We start from the raw sequence: 27,671 nt of genomic DNA on the forward strand, positions 1-27,671 counted from the left end.
GCTTTCAGTAGAACATTAGCCATTATCATTGTTTTGATACATTTTGATGACTTCTCTTGCCAGAGCTGGCTTTACGTGCTGGGACAGAAGAGATCTGATAGCTACGTTCTGCTGGAACATTCTGTGAAGAAAGCTGTTCATTTTGGGTTACCAGTAAGGCTCATCTTTCTATGAGATTGTTTAAACAATTGGGGTGGTTTTATTCTTGGTAGTTTCATGTGACCTTAATTATTAATCAAACCACTAAGTTCTTTGAATAGGTTTCTCTCTCCTCCTCTTATCCTAATAACATCCGTGAAAGTTCCATTTATCAATTTGATGAGATCTTTGTTTAGTGTATTGATCAGCACTAAACTTCCACGTCTTTATTTAGAAAATGTTTAAGAAAGACTTATTTTTAAACCAGTGACCGGCAAACTCTATGGCCTACAGGCCAAACCTGGCTCACTGCCTGCTCCTGTAAGGCCCTCAAGCTAAGAATGGGTTTTACATTTTTAAATAGTTGGGGGAAAAAAACAAAGAAGAATATGTGGCATAGACCAAATGTGGCCTGCAAACCCTAAATTATTTACTCTCTGGCCCTTTATAGAACAAATTTACTGATCCCTGTTTGAAGTAATAAACAAAGCCACGAACCAGTAAACCTGTATTCCCCAATGACAGATACTGAGGGGCATTGAAAGGGTACAAGTCCTACACATGAAGTAGTAATGACTGTAGAATCTAGATTACTATTGCTCAAAGAACCTTATTCTGCCTCAAAAAAACCCAAAAACAAATGATAGACTTTGTAAGCACATTTTTTGTTATGGATTTAAGTGGACTTGTTTTTAGTTGAGCTTTCATCCTTGAAAATTATACCAGAAGTTAATGAAGAGATAGTTATGCTCCTAATAGGCATTTTTTCCTTAATCTCCTACTACATAATGTACCGAGCACTGTTTAACATGTACTATTTCATTTTAATCCTTAAAATAAGTCTGCATGATAGGTTTGATGCCCATTTTACAGATAGGCTTGTCTAAGAAGCTGAGTGACTGGCCCTAGGTCACACAGTCAGCAGCAGAGGCAGTGTTTAAGTCCAGATCCATTTAGCTTCAGAGCTGGCCCTTCTCACTGTACCATTAGCTTCTCTTCCATCCTCTAGTTTTTCAGGAACATTTCTCATATGGGTCAGGGTCAGGCTGCAGGTACTTTCTTTATAAATAGTGATGTCATTATGCACATGTTGAAATATCACAACTTTCTGAAGAGCAAAACAAATTCTGTCTTGTCATCTCTATCTTGAGTTGTGCATTTGTCTGTCTCCTTAGTACCTCGCCTCCCTAGGAATACAGTCCCTGGTTCAGCAGAGAGCTTTTGCTGGGAAGACGGCAAACAAACTTATGGATGCCCTAAAGGACTCGGACCTCCTGCACTGGAAACACAGCCTGTCAGAGCTCATCGATATCAGCATCGCCCAGAAGACAGCCATCTGGAGACTCTATGGCCGTAGGTGCGTCTTCAAGCCCTCCATCAGGGCTGCGAGGACACAAGTCCTCTTACAGATGAGCGGAAGCCAGCAGACCAGTGCTCTGAGGGCCAAATGGATGGAGGTTGTTTGTGCAGGGGGTTAAAGAAAGTGCTTTAAAGTTTTAAAATATTTTCTACTTTGCACACAGGCTTTGCAAAGGTTTTTCCTATGCCTGTTTTTTTTTTAATCTACTTCTTTTTAAAATTAATTAAGTAGTTATTTATTTTTGGCTTCACTGGGTCTTCGTTGCTGCGTGCGGGCTTTCTCTAGTTGCTGCAGGCAGGCCCACTCTAGCTGCGGTGCACAGGCTTCTCACTGCAGTGGCTTCTCCTGCTGTGCAGCTCTCGTTCTCAGGTGGGCTTCAGTAGTTGTGGCTCAAGGACTCTAGGACTCACGCTCTGTAGCTGTGGTCCACAGGCTTAGTTGCCCTGAGGCATGTGAGATCTTCCATGACCAGGAATTGAACCGGTGTCCCCTGCATTGCAAGGCAGACTCGTAACCACTAGATCACCAGGGAAGCTCCTTCTCTGCCTGTTTTTATTTATTCCTCCCAGCTGCTCTGGGAGGTGGCTTGGGGGGTGATCTCCATTCTCAGATACGTAGGACAAGGTTCACACATCTGATCTGCCCCAGATAACAATTGAGTTAACAAGTTAACAAGTATGGACCTCCACACTCAAACTGAGATCCTTGGACTCCAAACACCATGCCCGTACTCTGAGATGCCATGGGCCACAGTCACTCAAGTTGAGCACCCTCTTAACCCCAAAGCTGTTATGTGATGAAAGCTGCTTCCCTGTTAACCAGGGTGTGTTCTCTGGACCATCTCTGGCCTGGTGTTTAATTCCATTTAGCCTCCTTTGTTGCTGTTCAGTTGCTAAGTCATATCTGACTCTTTACGACCCTGTGGACTGCAGCCCACCAGGCTCTTCTGTCCTCCAGTCTCTCCTAGAGTTTGCTCAAATTCATGTCCAAGCTTGGAAGTAAATTCTGAACCAGATTTTTAATCCTGGAGCCCTGTTGCTACCTCACCTCTCACCTAGACAATCTGCTGTTTCTAGGAATTCAGTGATGAAAGGAAGTGCCTATTGTATCAGTCTTGTTTTTATACTTGAAATAATTTTTGGCACAGTGTGGTGTGAAACAGATGCAGACACTGGCCACTGCTTCCACTGTCAGAGCAGCCGGTGCCAAGATGGCATCAAGTCTGAATTTACCGTGAAAGCTAATTAACATACTGTGGCCCCAGGGAAGATTACAGGCAGAGATGGGGTGGGGGAGGTCTGGAACTTGGAGCTCCCCGTTGTGTCATAACCACCATGTGTTTCCTTTGAGGCCGCACATCTAGATTGCTTTCCTGCTCTCCTTGTCCCAAGGACAGGAGGTCTGGCACTGGGAGACAGCTGCTCTCACGGAACCAGAACCTGCAGAGAGGCGTCACCTCCTCCCGTTTCCTCTCGGGGTAACTGTAGGGTGTAGCTGAGGGGCACCTGGGTCTCTCAACTGACGGGGATGCCTTTATGTCCTCTCCCCAGCACTATGGCCCTGCAGCAAGCCCAGATGTTGCTGAGCATGAACAGCCTGGAGTCGGTGAACGCGGGCGTGCAGCAGAACAACACGGAGTCATTCGCTGTAGCGCTTTGTCACCTCGCTGAGCTGCATGCGGAGCAGGTAGGCAGGTGACCCGGCCAGCGTGCTTCTGGAGCAGTACAGGCTCTGCCGTTTCTTTTCTCTCAGTCAGTTCAGTCGCTCAGTTGTGTCTGACTCTTTGCGACCCCATGAATCACAGCACGCCAGGCCTCCCGGTCCATCACCAACTCCCGGAGTTCACTCAAACTCATGTCCATCGAGTCGGTGATGCCATCCAGCCATCTCATCCTCTGCCGTCCCCTTCTCCTCCTGCCCCCAATCCCTCCCAGCATCAGGGTCTTTTCCAATGAGTCAACTCTTCACATGAGGTGGCCAAAGTATTGGAGTTTCAGCTTCAGCATCAGTCCTTCCAGTGAATACCCAGGACTGATCTCCTTTAGGATGGACTGGTTGTATCTCTTTGCAGTCCAAGGAACTCTCAAGAGTCTTCTCCAACAAAAGCACTGGACAGCTCTGGTTGGATGGAAGTGGCGGAAAGGGTGAAATCCCATGAGTAGAAATGGACTGGGTACAGAGTCTACAAGGTTTGTGGAGCTGAGGACCTCTTCCAGCATCAGGGAAGGGACTAAGAGATCAGCTATTTCTAGGTAACAGATGGAATAAAAAGGAGCCTTTGAAATTTAGGGTGGAAGAGCTGTGTGTTTGTGGGAAAGGGAAGAACATAATAAGAACACAGCTAAAATGATAACAGCTAAGGTGTGTCGTACATTTGTTCTGTGCCGGGCTCAGTGATTTCCATGTGTGATTATCCAGATTCCTCACAGTAGCCCCATCAGGTCAGCTTTGGTATCATCCCATTTCACAGAAGAGAAACCGAGTTCCTGGGAGCAAAGTCCTAGACCAGTGAATGTCAGTGTCAGATCTTCAACCCAAGGCTTACTGATTCCAAAGAAAGACATTGGGAGTAGGGCATAACCTTGACTTACAGCCCAAGTAATTTTACATAAATCTCTTTATAGGGGATTGATGCAAGGGTTGCTCATGTTGCTCTTGGCTTTCTTTTCCCTTTGCTCAAAAACATCTACTTTCATGAGAAAAGGTCGGGGAACGCTCTTATCTAGAGCTAACTCACTAACTGCTGCCTTGCTGTAAGTGCGTTTCCTTGATCATATTATTTTCTCCATCTCTTTGTGGTATAATAATGATCGCTAGGTTGCATCATAGCACTCAATATTCTTTAATCCTCAGCCTGAAGATCCTTGAGTGGTTTCCGCCCCTTTCAGAAGTCTGTAAATACTTCTCTCTACTGGATATATTTTAGCATTTTACAATTCTCTAACTAGCTGTGGAAACAGAGGGCGTGAATGGGCTCTGGCCGATGGCATCTGCCTGTACCTCCATCAGCTGCTTTCTTCTTGTACCTGGGAAGCATCACCCATGCTTCCTGACATCAAAACAGGCCAGCGGCTCTTGCTGTTTGCTCTCCTCCAGGAATGCTGCACATTAATCACTTTCTCCTTCTTGTAATGGCACTGGAACCTCTTTAACATTGATTCTTTTCCTCTGCTGGTGCCTTGGTTAAGCGGAGCATTTGTAACAAATGAGTCAGGGCACATTCAGTTAGGTATTGGTATAAGCTTCATATTAACTTTTTTCCCCCAACAGCTTTATTGAGATGTAATTCACATGCCCCACAATCCACCCATTTAAAGTGTCCCCTGGTGACTCTTTCTCATAGTATTCTCCCCACTGTTGTTGTTATTTAGTTGCTCAGTCATGTCTGCCTCTTTGCGACCCCATGGACTGTAGCCCGCCAGGCTTCTCTGTCCATAAGATTTTCCAGGGAAGAATGCTGGCGTGAGTTGCCATTTCCTTCTCCAGGAAATCTTCCCAACCCAGGGATCGAACATGCGTCTCCCACTTTGGCAGGTGGATGGATTCTTTACCACTGAGCCACTTGGGAAGCCCCTTTCTCACTCACCCGAGCCTTAAACAGTGAAATAGGGAATTCTTTGGCTGTCCAGTGTTTCAGTTCAGTTGCTCAGTCGTGTCCGACTCTTTGCGACCCCATGAATCACAGCACGCCAGGCCTCCCTGTCCATCACCAACTCCCGGAGTTCACCCAAACTCACGTCCATCGAGTCAGTCATGCCATCCAGTCATCTCATTCTCTGTCGTCCCCTTCTCCTCCTGCCCCCAATCCCTCCCAGCATCAGAGTCTTTTCCAGCGAGTCAACTCTTCGCATGAGGTGGCCAAAGTACTGGAGTTTCAGCTTTAGCATCATTCCTTCCAAAGAAATCCCAGGGCTGATCTTCAGAATGGACTGGTTGGATCTCCTTGCAGTCCAAGGGACTCTCAAGAGTCTTCTCCAACACCACAGTTCAAAAGCATCAATTCTTCGGCGCTCAGCCTTCTTCACAGTCCAACTCTCACATCCATACATGACCACAGGGGAAAACCATAGCCTTGACTAGACGGATCTTTGTTGGCAAAGTAATGTCTCTGCTTTTGAATATGCTATCTAGGTTGGTTATAACTTTCCTTCCAAGGAGTAAGCGTCTTTTAATTTCATGGCTGCAGTCATCATCTGCAGTGATTTTGGAGCCCCCCAAAACAAAGCCTGACACTGTTTCCACTGTTTCCCCATCTATTTCCCATGAAGTGATGGGACCAGATGCCATGATCTTCGTTTTCTGAATGTTGAGCTTTAAGCCAACTTTTTCACTCTCCACTTTCACTTTCATCAAGAGGCTTTTTAGTTCCTCTTCACTTTCTGCCATAAGGGTGGTGTCATCTGCATATCTGAGGTTATTGATATTTCTCCTGGCAATCTTGATTCCAATGTTTAGGAGTCCACAATTTCACTGCCGAGTGTCCAGGTTCAATCCCTGGTTGGGGAACTAAGATCCTGCAAGTCAAGCGGCACAACCAAAAAAGTAAAAATAAACAGTGAAATAACTTCCCTTTGGTCCTTTTTGGGTTATGTGGGGTAGAAATTATTTCTTTTCTGCTGGAATGGAGAACTACTTGACAAAAATCTGGTCTTGGCTCACTTCTTTAGCCTTGACACTTTCTCCAAGGCCAGTTGTTAATTGTTCTGTGATTTTTACTGGGGATTAGACCTGAAGTGGCAGCCCACTCCAGTGTTCTTGCCTGGAGAATCCCAGGGATGGCAGAGCCTGATGGGCTGCCGTCTATGGGGTTGCACAGAGCCGGACACGACTGAAGCGCCGCAGCAGCAGCAGCAGACCTGAAAAGTAATCTCACTCTTTGACTTTGTATTAATCTTTGCATTTCCCGCCCCCGCTTCCATCTCTGGGCTTCTGTGAAAGCCCTCATCATCGCCTGGTTCCATTGGAAGCCTCTAATTGCACAGCTAGAAGACAGTGGCTACTTTATTTCCATTCAGTCCCTTTCCCCACCGCTCTTCAACCTGCCTTAGAAAGACTTCTCTAATGTTAGAACATCGACCATGTAGATGAACCCACTGGGCTGATGACTGTTACATTTTCAATTACACAGATTAGATTTACACCTGTGAAATTAAGCTTGGCCAGCTGCAGAGAAGGCAGTTTTATCACAAGTTTCTATTTGCTCTTTTATTTCCTTTGTGTGTGCTCTAAGTTGTATCCTGAAATTGATCTCCAGATAAACTGGGTGCTGCCCTGTGGTATATGGCAGTGTCTGGCGCTTGGGTGAACCTGTAAAGAAGTGATGGGGTCTGAGCTGCTGTTGGCAAGCTTCCTCCTACAGGCCAGAGGAAGTGTTGAGAGAGCTGGCCCCCTTTGCTCTCTCTGCGTAATTCTGATTGGTTGTGTCACGTTCCTCTCCCGGCCTCAGGAAGTGACAGGTCACCATGGGAGTGTTTTGGACGAGTATTGCCAATTGTGCACTGTTCTTTCTACTTGGCCTGAAGGTTTGACAGCCATCCACACGCCCAACTCCATAGGGTAGTCATGAAAATAACTGGCAATATTAGCCAGTTAAAATCACAAAAATAAAAAGATTAATGATCTTCTATTGTAATTTGCATTTCATCTACTTCAAATAGAAGTTCACTTGTGGTCTTAAGTGAGCTTCTATATAGACTGAAGATACATTACCTAATCAGGGTCTTCCCTGGTGGTCCAGAGGCTAAGACTTTGTTCTCCCAATGCAGGGGGCCTAGGTTTGATCCCTGGTCAGGGAACTAGATCCCACATGCCGCAACTAAAGGTCCCATATGCCACAGTGAAGATGGAAGATCCTGCATGCCCCATCTAAGACCTAGCACACCAAAATAAATAAACTTTTTTTTTAAAGATAAATTAATCAGAGGATTGGGATAAATTGAAAAGCTTTTTGGTTAATAAGATAAACAGCTATTTAGGAATGTGAAAAAGACATGGACATGTATTCACAGAAAAAGACATAAATGATTATAAAACATGAAAAAAACTTCAATCTAGTCATTAAAGAAATTAAAATTAATACAGTGAAATAACCAGTTTCACCAAACAAGTAGGCAAAGAAAATTAAATATAAGGGGAGGAGAAAGGTGCAGGATGCCAGCGTAAAAGTACTTGGTATATTTCTGAGGGAACTTCCCTGGCGGTCCAGTGGTTAGGACTCTGCTTTTACTGCAGGGGGCACGAGTCTGACCCCTGTTCAGGGAACTGGGATCCCACGTACCACACAGCCAAAATGTAAGACAAATAAAAACAAAAGAAAAGTATTTGGTACATTTCTATATGGTAATTTAGTAATGTGTGTGTGTGTTAGTTGCTTAGTTGTGTCCAACTCCTTTGTGAGCCCATGGACTGTAGCCCACCAGGCTTCTCTGACCATGGAATTTTCCAGGCAAGGATACTAGAATGGGTTGCCATTCTTGTCTCCAGGGAATCTTCCTGACCCAGGGACTGAACCCAGGTCTCCTGCATTGCAGACAGTTTCTTTAACATCTGAGCCACCAGGGAAGCCCAATTTAGTAATACATGTGTCAAAAAGCGTAAACGTGCCTACCACTTAGCCCAGCAATTCTACTTCTAAGGTATTATCCTAAGGAAATAATTGGACAAGTATGAAAAGATATATGCAGTAAGATAGTCATTCTAGCATTTTTAAAATGGAAGAAATTGGAAGCAATCAAAATATTTCAAGCAAGGAGATTATTTTGGTGGACTATAATTTATTCACCTAATAAAGTACTATGGTGTATAGATTTGGGCTTGTTGACACTGGAAAGATTCACTCATTGAAAAAATATTTATTGAGTGCCTATTGTGTGGTAAGGAGTACTGTAGGCAATGTATAAAAAATGGTACATATACCTATTTTTGGAATATTTACATGTTTCATATTCATGTGCATATAAGAAGTTCAGAAGGGTATGTGCCAAGAAATTACTATGATTATCTTCTCGGAGATTAAAAGTAATTTGTGTTTTTTCTCATTGTTCATGTGTATTTTGTAAGTTTTTTTCCTAGAGTGAACATGTGTTACACATGTAATTAAAAAAAATGATTTTAAGTATACGTGAAATACATTAGAGCCTAAAAAAAAAAAGGCCCTTTGATATTTGCCACTCTCTGCCTAGGGGCATCCAGGTTGCTGCACAAAAACAGGTGAGTCGCAGCAACATCCTGTGTGTGGGGCAGCAGGCAGGGCATCAGCACAGGTGTGCTAAACAAACTGTGGCTTTCTCTTTCAGGGCTGTTTCGCCGCCGCTTCAGAAGTGTTAAAGCACTTGAAGGAGAGATTCCCACCTAATAGTCAGCATGCCCAGGTAACCTGCCTTTTGTGTGTCATCAATTTATTTTTGAAAAGACCATATGTAGTGTATTATTGTCGGAATAGAATACTGGAGCGTCACCTCTTGCTTCCTTTCTGTGACGTCTGGTCAGCATAGGAGACTCTGTAAGATGTGTTCAAGGTTGAGAAATAAACTCTGAAAAGAGATTAAAGTAGGATATTTTTTCATTCCTGTCTTCATGGTTTTAAATGAATATCCCTTATATCTCTAATCAATTGTCCTTTGATAGATCAAGAGTTAGGTCTCCATTTTGTTACTCTTTTACTTCTCAGCTCCAGCTGCCAACCTTTTGGGCAGATGTTGTATCCAGAGGGAATGAGCTTTATAAAGCAGTCCTAGGCTCTCTGTTCCTTGTTGCACAGATTTCCATCTCTGATGGAGCCAAGAAAATCTATTACGAAGGTCATCTTTCTCTTCCTCCCCTTATCCAGTTTAGCCTTCAGACAATTAGGGAATCTGAAATCATAAAAGACCATGGCCTGAGGATCTCCTCCTGTTGGTCCCTAGAGGAAGGCTGCCATTCACGTGGGTTGTTGGCCCCACCTCAGTAGATACGGTGTGGATGCCCATCTGCTTATAAGCTATGCTGGGATCTCATTGCTGCATTCAGCAGACTGTGAGCTAAATTCAAAGTACCCAGACGGAAAGGTGGTGAGCAAACTAAAGAGAAGCTTAGCACCCAAGGATGCTGTGGGGGAAAAGAATTAAGCGTGGTTCTGTGGTAACGCTCACTTTTAAAGAAGGTGCACAGTAAAGAAAAAGACAATTTAACTCACATTCTACAAAATACATCTATATAGGGCTGATAAATAGATGAAAAGGTACTCAACCTGGCTATTGATCAAGGGAAATACAAATGAAAAAACAGTGAGATAGTCATAGCCATCAGATCAGCCAGAAGTAAAATATCTGACACCACTGATTGTTGGTGAGTGTGTGAAGCAATAAGATATCATGCACTGCCAGTGGGACTGTAAACTGGTGTGACCCATCTGAAGAACAAGTGGCCGCTGTGTTAAGGAGAAGGTGTATATATCCTACAGCCCAGCCTCTCTGCTGCTTGCTGTGTACCCAGGATAAGTATTGCACCCAAGTGATGTAGGAGAGTGTCTGCTGCAGCACTGTTCAGAAAAGTGAGAAGTTGGAACTACCATCAACACGAGAACAGATAAGTTGTCACATTTTCATACAACTGAAAACTATTCACCAGTGAAAAGAAATTAATTAGAACTACTTGTGTTAACATGCATAAGCAACCCCCCCCCGCCCAAATAATGTTGAGCTCAAAAGCACGTTGTCAAAGAATGCATACAGTATGATTCTGTTTATTTATACAAAGTTTAAAAAAATGTAAGATTATACTATATATTGTTTCAGGATGAGTAAATATTTTGTAAAAGTATTAAAACATGAATGGGAATGATAACAAATCAAATGTTTCCTTTGAAAACAGAGAGGAGAATGGAATTTTCAAAGGACCTCAACATGTAACAGTTTCTCAAGCACATAAAGCAAAATGTTGTGATTTGACAAAGTTGATGGTTGCCACACATGTGTTTATTTTATTTAGTGCTTTTTCTTTAAATACTTGACATGTTAAAAAAATTTTTTTTACGTCTAAAAAAAAATGTGTGTGAATTGCAAGGATATTTACTAAGCGGGCCAAAATACTTTTGTTTCTATTGAATAATGAGGTGAACATCTGTCATTCTGTTTTTACTTGTTTTTTTTCTCATTAGTTATGGATGCTGTGTGATCAAAAAATACAGTTTGACAGAGCAATGAATGATGGCAAATATCATTTAGCTGATTCGCTCGTTACAGGAATCACAGCTCTTAATAGCATAGAGGGTGTATATAGGTAAGAAATTTTGAAAACTCCTCAACCCCAGAATGAAATAATTCTCAAATGGCTTTATTCTTATTAGTTTTGTCCGTGAATTAATTTATTAACTTTGGCCTAGGAAAAAAATTTCTTTTCTGTTTATTACCTATTTATTATAGGCCGTTAGAAAATCCAAATAAGCAAAATGGAGAAAGTTATTCAGAGATAAGCACTAATATGCTATCTCTAATTCCAGATTTTTTTTCTTGTGTGCATGTATATGTGTGTGTGTGTGTTCACATATGTGCTCACAGAGACACACATACACTTTTTTTTTTCTCTTTTAACACAAATTATATCAGATGCAATTATTCCCCTTGGGAGGTTTACATGCTAATCGAGGAAACAGGAATTCTAACCCTGAAGTTGACTCTCCTTAAAACCCTCACAAAACAGTGACATAACCATTCGCGTCTATTTTCTTTCTGTATCAGAAAAGCAATTGTCCTACAGGCTCAGAACCAAATGTCAGAGGCACACAAGCTTCTACAGAAATTGTTGATTCATTGTCAGAGAACCAGGAACACGGAGATGGTGATCAGGTAAGGGAGGGCTTTTGTGCATCTGCCCTCGGAGGTGCTTCGTGCTGGTTTTCCTCACACGTGCCTTCCTCTTTGTGGGCAGCGTCCTGCTGTCTGTGGCGGAGCTGTACTGGCGGTCTTCCTCCCCGACCATCGCACTGCCTGTGCTCCTGCAGGCCCTGGCTCTCTCCAAGGAGTACCGGTTGCAGCACTTGGCCTCTGAAACGGTGCTGAACTTGGCTTTTGCCCAGGTAAACCAATTGCTGTTTATATAGCACATGTTAGTACTCGAGAACTGGTGAGTCTGTTACTACTCTTTGGTTTTGAAAAGGATCCTAGTGAGCTTTTTTGCTTCTCGATATTGAAATCTGGATATGGAGTCTCACTGTGCAAGCCTTCCATGGAAGTCTGGAGTTGTGAACTTGGTGACAAGCTGACACCTCCCAGTGGCACTGGCTTTACAGAGCTGTGTGTTTACAAAGGAGGATGCGCCTCTTCACTGAGGATATTGCATGGTATTAATGACTTAGCCAGCCCAGAGCTGTGCTTGATTTAACAAGAGAACAGATAAGGAAATAAGGAAGTCATGTGTTCAGTGAAATATTTTAGAAGTTAAATTGCATTTTGCATTTGTTTTCCATCTCCCCCTGTAGACTGTAAAGACCATGAGAGAAGGGACTGTTTCTTCCTGGGTATATCAACCTGGTAGGATCCACACCTTATTGTTGCTTAGTCGCTAAGTCGTGTCAGACACTTTTGTGGCCCCATGGACTATAGCGCACCAGGCTTCTCCGTCCATAGAATTTCCCAGGCAAGAATACTAGAGTAAGTTGCTGTCTCCTTCTCCAGGGGATCTTCCCGACCCAGGGATTAAACCTGCGTCTCCTGCATTGGCAAGTGGATTCTTACCCACTCGGCCATACTCAATCGTGTCTGACTCTTTGCAACCCCATGGACTGTATAGTCCATGGAATTCTCCAGGCCAGAATACTGGAGTGGGTAGCCTTTCCCTTCTCCAGGGAAATCTTCCCAGTCCAGGGATCGAACCCAGGTCTCCTACATTACAGGTGGATTCTTTACCACATGAGCCACAAGGGAAGCCCAAGAATACTGGAGTGGGTAGCCTTTCCCTTCTCCAGAGGATCTTCCCAACCCAGGAATTGAACCAGGGTCTCTCGCATTGCAGGCAGATTCTTTACCAACTGAGCTATGAGGGAATCCGGCCACCGGGGAAGTCCTCCCTTACACAGCTACTTCAGCCTTTTTGAATCATCAATGTAAAAGATTTTTGTAGAGACAGAAACCTTTCTATAGTATAAATAACTATTCCCGCCTTTATCTCTTGTAGTCTGAAATCAGATGGTCACGCATTCTGTCCTCTAAGAGTGTGGTACACATTAAAGATAGTACGTGTTAGGGAGAAAGTAAGCCAGACATTGCAATTCAGGAGAGCAGAGCCAGAAATGAAGCCCTTCCTGTAGTGGGCAGTGGGTGCGGGTGTGTATAGCACCATGATGTTTCTTTTTCAGCTCATCCTTGGAATCCCAGAACAGGCCTTAAGTCTTCTCCATATGGCCATCGAGCCCATCTTGGCTGATGGGGCTGTCCTGGACAAAGGCCGGGCCATGTTCTTGGTGGCCAAGTGCCAGGTGGCATCAGCAGCTTCCTGTGAGCCACTGAAGAAAGCAGAAGGTAGGAAACCATACAAGATTTTTAGGCAATACTGTTAAAAACACTTGTAAAATTTTGAGTGTTCACAAATACATGTGAAAATTTCATGCACCATTTAAAATCCTTTCACTTTCGTGCTTGCATGAAGGTTGAAGGCAAGTGAATTGTTATTTTAACCCTGCAGAACTAGGTGCCAGGTTGGAAAGCAGGACTAAAGACCTAGTTTTTTATTTGTTTTTTGTTTTTTTCTCTTTCTCAAAGAGTAGAATGTAAAAGTTTCTGGTACATGCTAAATCAATAAAAATAGACATGAAGGTCTGAAAACTACATGTGAAGCATTGAGTTAAAAATGTGTGGTATTTCCCCCATTTTCCAACAGCTCTGGAGGCCGCCATTGAGAACCTCAACGAAGCCAAGAACTATTTTGCAAAGGTCGACTGCAAAGAGCAAATCAGAGACGTCGTTTACTTCCAGGCCAGACTCTACCACACCCTGGGGAAGACTCAGGAAAGGAATCGGTGTGCGATGCTCTTCCGGCAGCTGCATCAGGACCTGCCCTTTCACGGGGTGCCCTTGATAAATCTTCTGTAGTGAGAACACCCCCACTGGATGCCTGTGCAAAAAGTATAAGATTTTGGACTTGTTCATACTCCCTCCCTCCACATACATGATGTATATGATGTCTGTCTTACCAGTAAACTGCATTCTGATTAGTCTTGTCTTATTTTGTTGCTAAAATAAACACATTTGTTTTCCCTCTTCTTTCTTTTGAAAAGATAGAAAGGATACTGACTTTTTCTTAATAAATGCCTGGTTTATTGCTAAATTAGTGCAAGTGTTAAAGATTATATTCTCTCCAGGCAAAACTGCCAATATCTTATTAGAAATCGTGCACAATCTCCACCACTGTGTAAAATTCATCTTGCATCTGTGCTCAGACAAGAGCTCTTGTGAGTATTGGTAGATCTCTCAAGGGGGTTGAGGCCAGTTTTTCAGAGGCTTGAGTTTTCCTTCGAAGCTGCCCTGCTTTGTTCTGTTGGACTGCTGCTCGTTGTGGGCCTGTGTGTGCCTGCAAGCACATGTCAATCCCTGACTGGAGATTAAGATGGAAGAGGTCTTTTTATGGGTTTTTGGACCCATGACAAGAAGCATATTTCAGTCACTTTGTGGGTGTTGACTTTCTCATCTCTTCTGCATGAGTATGTTTTTTCTTTACTTAACTAAGTAAATGAGGGGTGAGATAAGGAATTCCTCCTGAATAAGGTGATTATAAGTTGAGAAAGGGTCTGAAGCTCAGAGGTGTGTGGATGCTATCACTCAAATATGCACTGTATCTAATTTACATATCTCATCCCTGCAATTAAGCAGAAGCCGGTTGTTGTTCTGTTTGTGAATTTGTCTTCAGCAATTCACAGAAAAATCCCTGTGTTTCAAATCCAGAACAGCAACAAGGAACCAACCAAATCTTGCAACTTCTATCATTGGCTCTTTCTCTGTTAAATTTAAACCTTTGGATGGGAAACAATTTACCCCCAGAGCTCTTTGAAATAGTATAAAACAACTCCCACTCATGAGGGTGCGATTGTTCACTGGCCAAAGACAGCTGCTGTGAAAATAAAAGAGTATGGATAGAGACACTAATTGGTATGTTGATGTTTAAAAATCTTAAAATTATTTGAAAGGTTATATATATAGACAGTAAAACTTAAATATTGTTAGAGGCTGTGTAGTAAAATGTAATTCTTCCTCCCAGGCAGTAACCACTATTATCAGTTTCTATTCTTCCCATGTATTCTCTCATCCAGTGTCATTTTTCGTCATTGTACTTAAGCTCCTTCCAATCTAAGAAGGGATCTTTCTGCCCTTAGTGTACGAAAGTCCAAGAGGTGGGGTGACAAAAACCAGACATCATTACACCTGACCAGGACCAGCTACGTAAACTGTGAGGCCCTGAATAAAATAAAAATACCAGGCCTATATTTTAAGCAGAGCATTAAACCAGGTGCGGGCCCTTCTAAACACAGAGCCCTGTTTGACTGCACAGTTGGCACCCCTGTGAAGTCTCCTGCCTGACCCTGTTCTCAGCTTGCTGCACGTTCACCCTGCCAGGCCTGCATCCAAAGCTAATAAAGAGAGTCTGCGGCTCCCGGCCGTCTGTGACTGAGATTGGCTGACTGGAGCCGGGCTTCTTCAGGAAGGAATAGTAGGTTAAATGGAAATTTGGAAACACCAGAGTGACCCCCAAACTCATAACTGTCTGGGTTACAGCTAATTAGTTTTTTTTTTTTTTTTTTCCTGGTGAAGCATTTGGGAATGAAGAATCAGAACAGTATAATTGCAGGAGGTTTAATGTAGAGGTATAAGACTCAGTGATTTGCATGGATGGACCTGGAGATTATCATGGTGAGTGAAGTAAATCAGAGAAGAAATATTGTATGACATCCCTTATATGCAGATCTAAAAAGAAATGATGCAAATGAACTTATTTACAAAACAGAAATGGACTCACAGTCTTAGAGAATGAACTTCTGGTTGCCCAAGGGAAGAAGGGGGAAAAGGGATAGTGAGTGTGGGATTGATGTGTGCTGCTGCTGCTAAGTCGCTTCAGTCGTGTCCGACTCTGTGCGACCCCATAGACGGCAGCCCACCAGGCTCCTCTGTCCCTGGGATTCTCCAGGCAAGAACACTGGAGTGGGTTGCCATTTCCTTCTCCAATGCATGAGAGTGAAAAGTGAAAGTGAAGTCACTCAGTCATGCCCGACTCTTAGCGACCCCATGGACTTCAGCCCACCAGGCTCCTCCATCCATGGGATTTTCCAGGCAAGAGTACTGGAGTGGGGTGCCATTGCCTTCTCCAGGATTGATGTGTTACACACTGCTGTTTTTAAAATGGATAACAAACAAGGACCTACTGTATAGTGCAAGATACACTGCTTAATGTTATGTGGGAGCCTGGATGGGAGGGGAGTTTGGGGGAGAATGGATACATGTATATGTATGGCTGAGTCCCTGCACTGCACACCTGAAACTATCACAATGCTGTTAATCGGCTATAGTCCAATATAAAAGAAAAAGAAGGTTTGGTTAAAGGAAGAAGATGTTTGAAGAGGAGAAAACTAAAAGTAAATAGCCAATGGGCATTTGGTTTCTACCAGAGACCTGAGGATAGATCCTCAAAGGGAAAGAGAGGAGTGGGGTCATGACCTATGCCAGGGGTGTGGCACGGTGGGAACTCTCCCCCTAAGGTTTGCTACTGTGTTTTCAGTCCTGGGGCAGGTGAGTACACAGTTTGACACTTACAGAGTGTTGTTATTTTCACTGACTAAGAACACATTATTCACAACTGTCCTAAGAGGTAGGCAATAATAATAATCCCATTTAACAGATGTGGAAACTGAGGCATGAAGAGGTTAAGTCACTCACCACCCAAACCCATAACAGCTAATAGGTTGCTATTGTGTTACCCTACAGCTGTTTGCCCCAGACTTTTGAAAAGTACTTTACTGTTTGGGAGAACATTCTGTCTGTTGAATACGTAATTGATCAAATCAGTTGTCATTTATCTAGTACCCAGTACAGGCCAGATGCTGAGCTAAGTACTTTCACACATAGCATTTCTAATGCCTGTGAGCCAAATACCATTTTACAGGTGAGGAAACTGAGGCCCAGAGACTTGACCTGACTCAGCCCCCTCACTAGGGAAGGCCAGTCAGGATTCAGTGCAGGTGTGATAAGGTTCTCATTCCTTCTCATCAGGCTGCCTTTGTGCTCATCTGTGTGTGTGCATGCTAAGTCGCCTCAGTTGTGTCCGACTCTTTGCGATCCACTTGACTGCAGCTGGCCAGGCTCCTTTGTCCATGGGATTTTCCAGGCAAGAATACTGGAGTGAGTTGCCATGCCCTCCTCCAGGGGATCTTCCTGATCCAGGGATCAAACCTGCATCTCTTAAGTCTCCTGCATTGGCAGTTAGGTTCTTTACCACTAGTGCCACCTGGGGGGCCCTGTGCTCATCTGGGTACCTCGAATACTACTACTTGTTAAGAGTGTTTTATGTTTTGTTATTTTTGGATGGCCAGGCTAATTATCTTCTTTCTCAAAATACATAGAAGGCAAATGAACTTCATCTATGCTCCTGCTGATGACTTCCCCTTTTATACTGTTGCTTATGTTTGGGACTAACACACATATTAATCTCACTGCCTGTTGAAGAAAACCAAGAAACTTCTTGGGGTCCTCTTCCTTCCTTCCTTTCTCTCTCTTTTTCTGTCATGCATGTGGGATGTAGGATCTTAATTCCCCCACCAGGGATCAAACCTACGCTTTCTGCATTGGAAGCCTGGTGTTTTAACCACTGGATCACCAGGGAAGGTCCCCCCCACACCCCCCACCAGTGTCTTTTATTTTTTTTGTTAATCCCATCATTTTCTACTGTCTTATTGAATGGGAGAGAATTCATCAAATAAGGTACATTGGTGCGATTAATTCTGCTGTCTCTATCTGGATGTTGGGAGGTGGAACATTCCAGTGGACAACGTGAGTAGAACACAGAACAGTTCAGAAAGGAAGAGACAAAGTCTTGGCAGGACTTTGATGCCTTCCTAGTGGGCGAGATAATTTTAAAGTCTTGCTTTTCATCCCCTCCCTTGTACTGTCCAAGTTTTCTTAAAAATAAGATTCAGATGCTTTGTTTACTTATTTTCTTGGCAATCTGTGTTGTCAAGACAACAAGAGCTGTTTGCCTAGAATAGGTTTCTCTGGTGTTCTTGGAGAAGAAAACTCAAAAAGCAAAGCCAATTCTTAATTTCATATCTTTTAAGAAGAAAACAGTTCCCTTGAGTGGGATGACTCCTATCCTAACAGCGGCTGAATGTTAGTGAAAGGCAATTGTGTTTGCTCAGCTCTGTTCTGATTCACTTTAATAAGCACTGCACCTAATTGATGGGGTTTTTAGCTCTGTGCTAAGTATACTAATAGTACCTTTGAGCACTTTAGTGCCAGGCACTGAGTTATTATCTTTTATTTTGGAGGTAAAATAGTTATGTAACATTATCTTTCAGGTGTACAACATTATGATTTGACGTCTGTGTGCATTCCACAGTAATCATCACCAAAAGTCTAGTCATCAGCACACATGTGATTCCTTTTACTCGTTTCGCCCATCCCCAACCCTCTTCCCCTTGGGTAACCACCAATGTGTCTCTGTGTCTATGAGTTTCGATTTGTTTTATTTGTTTTCCTCTTTTTTAGATTCCGTATATGAGTGAAATCATATAGTGTCTTTCACCTTCTGACTTATTTCGCTTAACATAATACCCTCCTAGTATCTTCCAGCTATGTTGTTGCAAATGGCAAGATTTCATTCATTTTATGGTTAAGTAATATTCTATTAGGTTTAAATATTATACATCTTCTTTATCCATTTATCCATCAATGGACCCTACACACAATACTGTATCTAAACCTCAAGCCAAGCCTCTGAGTTAGGTTTATTATCCCCATTTGACAGCTGATGAACCCAAAGTCATTCATGCAAGGCTCAGTTCAGTTCAGTCACTCAGTCGTGTGTGACTCTTTGTGACCCCTTGGACTGCAGCACACCAGGCCTCCCTGTCCATCACCAACTCCTGGAGTTTACTCAAACTCATGTCCATTGAGTCGGTGATGCTATCCAACCATCTCATCCTCTATTGTCCCCTTCTCCTCCGGCTTTCAATCTTTCCCAGCATCAGGGTCTTTTCAAATGAGTCAGTTCTTTGCATCAGAGAGCTGGTAACTAGCGAAGCTGTGATTTCAGTTAGGTCTGACTGACTCCAAAGTCACTGCTTTCAACCACAATGTTCACAGTAAGCAAATGTTTCATTGTGGTATTTACCTGTACTCCAGGAATATATAGCTCTATCGGCAAGTCAGAAGGCAGGAGTGAAAAGTAAAGACTAAAGACACAGTGGGAACTTCCCTGGTGGTTCAGTGGCTAAGATTCTGTGCTCCCAATGCAGGGGGCCTGAGTTCAATGCCTGGTCAGGGAACTAGATCTCACATGCCACAACTAAAGATCCCAAGTGCTGCAAATCAGACCTGGTGCAGCCAAATAACTAAATAAATATATAAAAGAAAAAGAAGACACAGTTGCTGAGCATCAAGTAAGTGGGCCAGTCCTTGTTGTTGGAGCTAAGAAAGGGGAGAAGTCAAGGAGGGCCTGGGTCACAGCATTTCAGGAAATTCTTCCAGACAGAAGTGGGTCTTTGGTTTGAATTTAGATTTGAATGGACATACGTTTCTCACATAACTAGCTTCTTACTTTACATAGCTGTCCCTGGTGGCTCAACAGTAAAGAATCCACCTGCAATGTGGGAGAGCTGGGTTCGATGCCTGGGTTGGGAAGATCCCCTGGAGGAGGGCATGGCAACCCACTCCAGCATTCTTGCCTGGAGAATTTCCATGGACAGAGGAGCCTGGTGGGCTACAGTTGATGGGGTTGCATTGAGTTGAGTTGCAACCTTGGGGTTGCAAAGAATCAGACACGACTGAGCGACTACCACACACACAGATATATCTGTGTTTGCCTGTATTAGCTCCAGTATTCTACTAAAATACAGACACTTGAGTAACACAATGTAAACATAGAATTGCAAATTTTAACAAGCAACGGGGAAAGATCAATATTTATTTTGGTTTCTTCAAAGCAGGAGTTGCTAGACTATTGCCCAGGGGCTGAATCTGCCATGCCACCTATTTTTATATGTCCCTCTAGCTAACAATTGTTTATACATTTTTAAATAGTTGAAGAAAAATCAAAACAATAATATTTTGTGACATTGAGAATTAAATGAAATTCAACTTTCAGTGTTCGTAAATAAAGTTTTATTCAAACACAGCCATGCCCATTCACTTACTTTTGTCTATGGCTGCCAGAATGTTAGAGTTGAGTAGTTACAAAAGAGACCATAGAGCCTGCAAAGCCTAAAATATTTACTACATGGTCCTTTACAGAAAAAGTTTGCTGACTCCTGCCATAGAGTCAGACATGTTCAAAATGCTCCCCATCAACTCCCCAAAATATATTTTTTTCAGACAATAGAAAAATATAGAAAAATACAGAACCATGCATCTGCCATTCAGAATTGACTGTTGATTAATTTTGCCATATGCTTCAAATTCATTTATAAGTAAAAGGCATGACACCTTACAAGGGCTTCCCTTGTAGATCAGCTGGTAAAGAATCCACCTGCAATGCAGGAGACCTGGGTTTGATCCCTGGGTTGGGAAGATCCCCTGGAGAGGTGATAGGCTACCCATTCCAGTATTCTTGGGCTTCCCTGGTGACTCAGCTGGTAAAGAATCTGCCTACAATGCGGAAGACTTGGGTTGGAACCCTGGGTTGGAAAGATCCCCTGGAGAAGTGAACAGCTACCCACTCCAGTATTCTGGCCTGGGTGGCAAAGTCAGACAGGACTGAGTGACTTTGACTTTCACATGACACTTTACAACATTCCTTATGCTTCCCATGTCTATTCTCTATCCTTGTCTCCTTATCTTAGTGGCAAACTGTCATTTGCATGCATCCCCTTTGCCTTTTTTTTTTTTTTTTGCTTTTATTCATTTATTTAATTTATTTTAATTGGAGGATAATTACTTTGCAAAATTGTGAGGGTTTTTGCCATATTTCAACATGAATCGGCCACGGGTATACATACGTCTCCTTCCCTTTGCCTTTTAAAACACTTGTATGAAAAAATAAAACAATGAAAAAAACCACTTGTATGTAGGGAATGTGTCTGTGAACAACAAAGACTGTGTTCTGCAACCTGCTTTTTTACTCAGCATTTTGTTTTGAGCTCTCCCCCGTCTGTACAAATAGATATGCGGTATTCAGTTGAACTATTGCATCATATCCCATCAAGTGGCTATAACACGTTTCACTGATCCATTCTCCCGAAAACATTTAGGACAGTTGTTCCCAGGTTTTTATTCTTATCAACGAACGCTGGCACGTTGAATAACACCAGAATGGGCGGTCATCTTAGTGGAACGCTCCGAATTGCTTGTGAGCGCTTCTGCTGCGTGAAAATGCCAGAGGAACTAAACTGAAAGGGACATCGAACCTTTAATTTGGACCTTGACTCAGGACTGAGTTTTGCAACCATCCAAGGACAGGCGGCGTCAGGCAGCCCTTGTGAGGTCTTAAGCCCCTCCCCGGAGCGCTGTCACCCAGCTGGGAGACTAAACACTCTCCAAGGGTTCCAGCGAAGTCAGGCGCCAAAGGGGCAAAATGTTTGGGAAGAATATGATGTCTGTCACGAAAAGCATCTCAAGTAGTCTTTGGGAAAGCCAGAACTTCATTGGGTTTCCTGTAGTTCGGTACATACAGGTGGAGTGGCGGTGGGAAAGGAACACAGTCCCCAGCCTTTAGGGCGGGCCCCGAGCAGCGGTCTCTGGGGAGGCGGGGACGGAAGGGTGTCCCCCGAACGAGTGGTGACCCGAAATCCAGGCCACATCCACCGCCGGGCGCCTGGGGCAGGGATAGCAGCCCGGGACCTGAGCCGAGCCTCGAGGCGGGGCCGCGGGTGACTCGCAGGCTTGGGGAAGTTTCCGTGGCTCAGCCGCCGCCCCGCAGTCCCAGCGTCTGACTAAATGAAGCGAGCTCAGCCGGCACGTCCGGCCTGCGCGAAGTGCCGCGGTCGCGGCGGGGAGAAGCCGGGCAGGTGACGCCGCGGGCGGAGGCAAAGTTGCAGTGCCGTCTCCCGCGTTCCCGCGCCCCGGCAGGTCTCTGCCCTCCTCGCGGGTCCGCAACCTCTCCCGACCCCGCTCCAGGCCCTGCCTCACTTCCCTCTCCTCCGCCTCCTCCCCTATCTTCTCCCTGCCCTCAGCCGCGCCGCTACTTTCGTCTCCTCAGGCTCCCGCCTCCTTCCCCTCCTCGGCGCGCGGCCGAGCCCTCGGGAGCGCGCGGCGGGCGCGGGTGGCTCCGCGCCGGGGTTTCCAGAGGCCGCAGCCAATCTCCGCGCAGCCCGCGGCCGCGTCGCGCCCGAGCCGGGACCCGCCGGCTCCTCCCTCCCCGCCCCCCGCGCGCCTGTCAGGGCCGCGGAGAGGAGCGCGCGGCCGCGCCGAGCAGAGCGGAGCCAAGCGGGGGACGCAGAGCGCGGGAGGCGGCGGCGGCGGCGGAGGCAGCGTGGAGCCCAGGTGAGCCGGCGGGAGCTGGGCCGCTGGCCGGGGACGCGGCCGCCGCAGCTCCGGCGGGCGCCTTCGCCCTCTCAGGGTGCGGGACTACGGCCCGGATTGCAGACAAAGCCCTGAGGCCGACCCCGGGTTCCCGAAGCCGAGGGGACCCCACGTGCGCCGCCCCACGCCCCGCCACGTGGGGACGCGGCCCCTGGCGCCCCTTCCCCCGCGTCTTCGGGGCGCAGGGGGCCTGGGGGTGGCCGCCTCGGCTGGGCCGCGCCCGGCCCGGGGTGGCAGGGGCGGTCCCGGAGTTTGGAACCGTTGTCACCGGCGGTCGGGGCAGTTTAGGATTTCGGAGGCGGCCTAGGCCCACCCCCTCGCGTTTGACAGGTGGCGAAAGCCGGGGCGCGCAGGCGGAGAGGGCTGACAGACTTTGAGCGACCCATCCCCGCTCCCCTCTTGTCTCGGGCGGGTGCACACCGGCGCCGTGGTGGGTTGGACATCTGGCGGCGGGACCCTGGACCGGCTGCTGTGGGACCGGGGGCCCCTCAGCCTCTCCTCTCTTGGCCCTCTCTGCCCCCGCCCCCTTCTCTCAGCCGGAACCTCACAAGCTTGGTCTTTTTTTGACCTAAATTCACCTCGGGGCCGCTGCATTCTGTGAACGCGGGGAGGTGCCTTCGCCGGTATCCTCCACCTGACTCTTGGGGACGCGGGGATGCTGGGCCCGGTCCCCGCTCAGCTTTGGTCTAGCTGCCTGGGCTGCCCGCCGCGCTCGCCGCCCGCCCCCCCGCGCCGGGTTCCAGCCTTGCGCTTTTCCTGGCTTCCCCACCCCCTGCACTGCCCAGTTTGGGAAGCGGGGTGTTTTCACAGCTCTGCCAGCGGCCCTGCTGCTCTCACTTGGTGCTGAAGAGGTGGCGCCGAAGCCCCTCCTGTCTCCTTGGTAAGGTTGGGGCAGAGGGATGATGCTTGCGGGGCCGGGGATCTCGGTGCCCGCAGTAACAGGGGCACGCTGGCCCGGGGTGAGTCGTGCAGTGCCCTCCTCCTCAGGGGCAACTTTTACCTTCCTCAGTCTGGAAGTTCCCACAGCCCTAGAGATATCTAGAGCTAAATAGAGCTATCTATGTAGCTCTAAATAGAGTTTTGCTGTTATTTACCACCCACCTCAGGTGGCTGTGCCCCCAGGGGAGAGAGAAGTAGATAGCTGTGTCCCCATAGAGCCCCTTGTTCCTAGGGGGAGGCAGGGGCAGCAACACGGGGAGGGCTTTGCGGGAGTTACCCCCTACCCCGCACCCCACCCCGCCAAAGCGCCTCACAAAAACATTCAACTTAGGAACCAACTGTGCATGCTTCCTGGTGGGTCCTAGAACTTCTTTCCGGACCGCGGGTCCTAAACCCTTCCTGTATAGAGAGCAGCCTTTTGTAGGGAGAGCGCACAGCCTGTTTTTGTGATAAAAAGTAATGCCCATCTGATGGGCCCCTAACTTGGATAATAATAATAGTGTTCATAACCAGCATTTATGGAGTTCTTACTGTGTGTTAGATGGGCTTCCCAGATGGCTCAGTAGTAAAGAATCTGCCTGCCAAAGCAGGTTCGATCCCTGGTTTGGGAGGATCCCCTGGAGGAGGAAATGGCAACCCGCTCCAGTATTCTTGCCTGGAAAATTCCATGGGCTACAGTCCATGGGGTCACAAAGAGACATGACTGACTGACTGAGAGCATGTGTTAAATACTATACTGTGTGTTGCAGGCATTATCCCATTTATTGCCTACCAAAATCTTGTAGGGTGGGGATTTTTATCTCCATTGTATAGAGATGAGGAAACTGAGGCTAAAAACAATCCTGCAGTTTGCTAGGAGTTAGCCCATTTTATAGAAAGGCTCAGGGAAGCTAAGTAACTTGCCCAGGGTCACACAGCCAACCCAGGCTGTGGTCCTAAAGCCTGTGCACTTTACCACCTGTTCTAGAACAGAGGCCTTTGCAAGGCTGCCCTAGGCTTCTTGAGGAGCCCAGAAATGTTTGCTAAAACAGCCTGAGGTGTCACGGTGGTGATGCTGATTGACTTGGGCTTGTGTTTGTTTCCAGGTTGTTAGTGGGCTGGTAGACAAGTATATTCACTAATAACTATGCAGTAATTCTCATCAGAGGTGTTTCCACCTTCCTGGTGAGCATTTGGAGAAGTGTGGGGGTGACTTTTGGTTGTCAAAATGAAGCTGAGCACTCCTGACTTCTGGTAGGCAGAAGCTGGGGATGCCAAATATCCTGCAGGCAGGCCAGATTCACAGCAGGCATGAAGAATTGCCCTGCCGTAAATGGCTAAGAGTGCTCCTGCTGAGAAATACCAGGAGGAATAAGTGCTGTGGAAATGAGGAAGCAGAGGGCAGTGGGGATTCTGGAGAAATCCCTTCTGGCAGGTGTGAATACAGGAGGCTTTCCGAAGGAGGTGTCATTCGTGCTGAACTTTGAAGGATGGGCTGAAAAATGGAGATTGGATAGGACGAGGGAAGGGGTGTAGGATGGGATGACCTAGCAGAGGGAGCTTTCTGGAGTAACCTGGAATCCCCTTCTTGAGAACTGCATCCCAGATGGGCTGGTTGGTGGGGAAGCACCTCTCTCAGGAGGAAGGGATAGGCGGGTGGGGCAGGCCAAGCCTGTTTTCAAGGCTTTTTGGCTGAGATTTTAACGTGGGCCACGGAGTTGCCCTGACCGCATCATGAACCCATTTCATGGATGGGCTTGGAGAGGCTGAGTAGCTCGTTCAGGATCATGGTGGTTGTGGGAAGCATATGGTTCTCGTTTCCCGATGCCGGTAATTTCGGGCACATGCTATTTCAGATTTTCCTTTGGGTCAGAGGGCCTTGTTTTGCTATTTTGCACAGATGTTTTGCTTTTCCCAGTAGCTCCTCCCCTTTGGGCTGGGCCAGATAACCCAGATGCAGGCTTCGGCCTTCAGCCTCACTTCTGTGCCTTCTTAACTGGAAAGTTGAGGAAATCGCCATTTCCCTTTGGGAACTGACTTTTCTCCCTTAAGGCTATGCTTGTTATATACTGACCTGTTAGGAATGTAGGACCTATTGTGTCTGGCTTTCATTGAACATAATGTTTTCAAGGTTGTCCCTTGTTGTAGAATGTATCACTGCTTCCTTTCTATGACTGAATAATCTGTGTATGGATACACTATATTTTGTTTTCTTGTATTGTTTCTGCTATAAGAGCTTCTTCTTTTCTTTTTTAAATTTTAATTAATTAATTTACTTATTTTTGGCTGCGCTGGGTCCTCATGGCTGCACTTGGGCTTTCTCTCATTGCGATGAGCAGGGGCTACTCTCTAGTTGGGGTGTGTGGGCTTCTCACTGCTTCTTTTATTGTGGAGCATGGGCTCAAGCACTCCGGCTCAGTAGTTGTGGCTTAGTTGCCCTGTGGCATGTAGAGTCTTCCTGGATCATTGGAAGGTGGATTCCCATCCACTGGACCACCAGGGAAGCCCCATAAGAGCTTCTTAAGGCCTTTGTACTTTCTTAAACTTCTTTGTACTTTCCTTTGCCTCCGCAGCCCCCAACTAATAAACTTCTGAGTACACGACATTACTTTGTCACTCTGTTTGCAGGGAGAAAGTGATGGAAGAAAGGTTCTCCGAAATCAACTGGAGACCAGCTTCCTGGAACAAGGAAACTCCCTTACTTTTCAAAACTCTCTCACTTCACCCTCCTAGCTCCAGTCTAAGCCCATCACTTCCCAGGTCAGCTCACAGTGTGATTTTCAGGGAAAGCCTGGATTTTATTCAGTTTCATTCATTTCAGTCATGATTTGTTAAATGCAGGTTCCTGTGTGATTTTTTTGGTATGTATATTGTGAGATCCTTTTCCAGGTAAGGAAATCCACAGAGTAGAGAAAGCCTCACCAGACAGATGGTGCTGGCACCCTGTGGCCAGGCATGGAGTCAGCTCAGGTCCTGATAGCTTTGCCAGGAAAGCCCACCAAGAACATGGAAATGGAGTGGTGTGATCAATGAGCTGGGAGGAAGCCCAGAGAATTCCAGTCCCTGAACCCCTCCTATATGATGGCTGGGAAAAGTGGAGCACAGAGAAGAAGGGAGAATGTAGTCTTTTTAGAGAGAACATTGCTTATGGGCCATGTTGTATGTTGGGCATTTTTCTAGAAGATTGACTCTACAGCTACCCTCTAGGTAGGTTGCTGCAGCTCTGTTTTACAGATGAGAAAATCAAGGCCCAAGTCCCCTGAGATCTGTATAGTTTCCTGACATACCTTCTTGTCCTGAGCACTCGTGTCTCCCTTGGCCTCCTTATGCTGCCAAACGATGCCCATGTTCTCATGGAGTGGAATCAACCTTCCCCAGGAGATGATGGTGTGGAAATGATTTCCAAATGGTTGTGCTCTCAAAAAAATAAAAAGATTTTGAATGGTTACTTTTTCGTCCTTCCCTGATTGGATCCCTTCCTTGATAAAACCAAAAAGAAGGGCATATTTAAAAGGAGCGCTGTTTGACTTCACAGAAAAGACCTCTGGCATTCCCTGCTGCGGGATGCTAGTGACCAAAACGGGGAAGGAATTATTTTAGCTGCCAGTGTTTTCAGTTTTAGTCATGTGTGTAGTGTTGCTGCTGAATTTTTCTTGTCAATTATGAAACATTTTAAGGATAGAGAAAAAAAAAAGTGGATAGAAGAAAAAAATTTTTCGTTGTTGACTGGCTCATGGTTTTGGAAGGCTGGAAGGAGGCCCAGGGGCAGAAAGGAGGCAGAGCAGGGTGCTGGTGATTTTTCACTGAACCCACACTTTTGGGAGGGGCTGGTGACAAGCTCCGTCCTGGGAACCAAGGAATGCTGGGACTTGATCCTTGTCCCTAAGGAGCGCCTGAGTGAGCGGTCTGGAACTGTTGAGGGTCAGTTTGGAAAAGATGAACAATTCTAGCATTTTTCCATTTTGAAAAGGAAAGAAGAAAGAAAATGGGAAGAGTGTGTTGTGCCCCTACCCTCCTCACCCCCAGAAAGCTGCTGAGCAACTATTTTTATGTTGTCCCTTTTTATCCCTGTTGGCTTCTGTAAATAGTTGAGAGATGGCAGTTGCAGGGATAAAAATGCTAATTCCAACCTGGAGAGGAGACACTGATAGTCCCCCAAGGAAATGGGGAGGAAGGCCAAGGTCTTGCCCCTCTGCCCCTCCTGCTTGGGCATGGGGTGGGAAGTGAGTGGGGGTGGGAAGTGAGTGGGGGTGGGGTGGGGAAGGCACACCGTGGGAGGTGCCTGAGATAAGCCTCTGTTGGAGAAGTTTAACTGGGGAACCAGTGGTTTGGTGGGGGGGCAGGGTGTGGAGGGAAGGACACCTCCCTTGTGAGTTTTTAAAACCGCTTTGGGATTTTGCCATTAAGGCCTCTGGCAGAGATTTTATTTAGATTTGTTCCCAGACAATTCTACTGCCCTCTGGGTCCAAGTGTGGGGGACACGATTGGACCCCCAGAGCCAGCTTCCAGCCCGTCTTTGCCCCTGGCTGGGGCTGCTTTGTGCTGAAAGCTGGGAAGGGAGGAAG

General features: G+C 45.9%; 2 protein-coding genes across 11 annotated transcripts in view; both read left to right on the forward strand.

The window, feature by feature from the left end:
• Positions 1-13,685, forward strand: part of ANAPC5 (anaphase promoting complex subunit 5) — a 35,123-nt gene extending 21,438 nt beyond the window's left edge. For all 5 annotated transcript variants that reach the window (XM_061383811.1, XM_061383815.1, XM_061383813.1 and 2 more), the window contains 9 exons: positions 64-153; positions 1,314-1,495; positions 3,049-3,184; positions 8,794-8,868; positions 10,635-10,756; positions 11,215-11,322; positions 11,405-11,552; positions 12,831-12,993; positions 13,352-13,685. In XM_061383811.1, the coding sequence (XP_061239795.1) occupies positions 64-153; positions 1,314-1,495; positions 3,049-3,184; positions 8,794-8,868; positions 10,635-10,756; positions 11,215-11,322; positions 11,405-11,552; positions 12,831-12,993; positions 13,352-13,563 (1,236 nt within the window). In that variant the 3' untranslated portion in view covers positions 13,564-13,685. The remainder of the gene's footprint in view (positions 1-63; positions 154-1,313; positions 1,496-3,048; positions 3,185-8,793; positions 8,869-10,634; positions 10,757-11,214; positions 11,323-11,404; positions 11,553-12,830; positions 12,994-13,351) is intronic.
• Positions 13,686-22,031: 8,346 nt separating this feature from the next.
• The window catches only part of CAMKK2 (calcium/calmodulin dependent protein kinase kinase 2), a 52,600-nt gene continuing 46,960 nt past the window's right edge, over positions 22,032-27,671 (forward strand). For 3 of the 6 annotated variants that reach the window (XM_061383826.1, XM_061383828.1, XM_061383831.1), the window contains exon 1: positions 22,039-22,149. The gene's annotated coding sequence lies outside the window, so the exon portion shown is untranslated. Of the gene's footprint in view, positions 22,150-22,303; positions 23,069-27,671 lie in introns of those variants that run through there. The other 3 variants (XM_061383829.1, XM_061383827.1, XM_061383830.1) reach the window with 3 other exon arrangements.

This window comes from Bos javanicus, chromosome 17, assembly GCF_032452875.1.
Source record: "Bos javanicus breed banteng chromosome 17, ARS-OSU_banteng_1.0, whole genome shotgun sequence".
Classification (NCBI taxonomy): domain Eukaryota; kingdom Metazoa; phylum Chordata; class Mammalia; order Artiodactyla; family Bovidae; genus Bos; species Bos javanicus.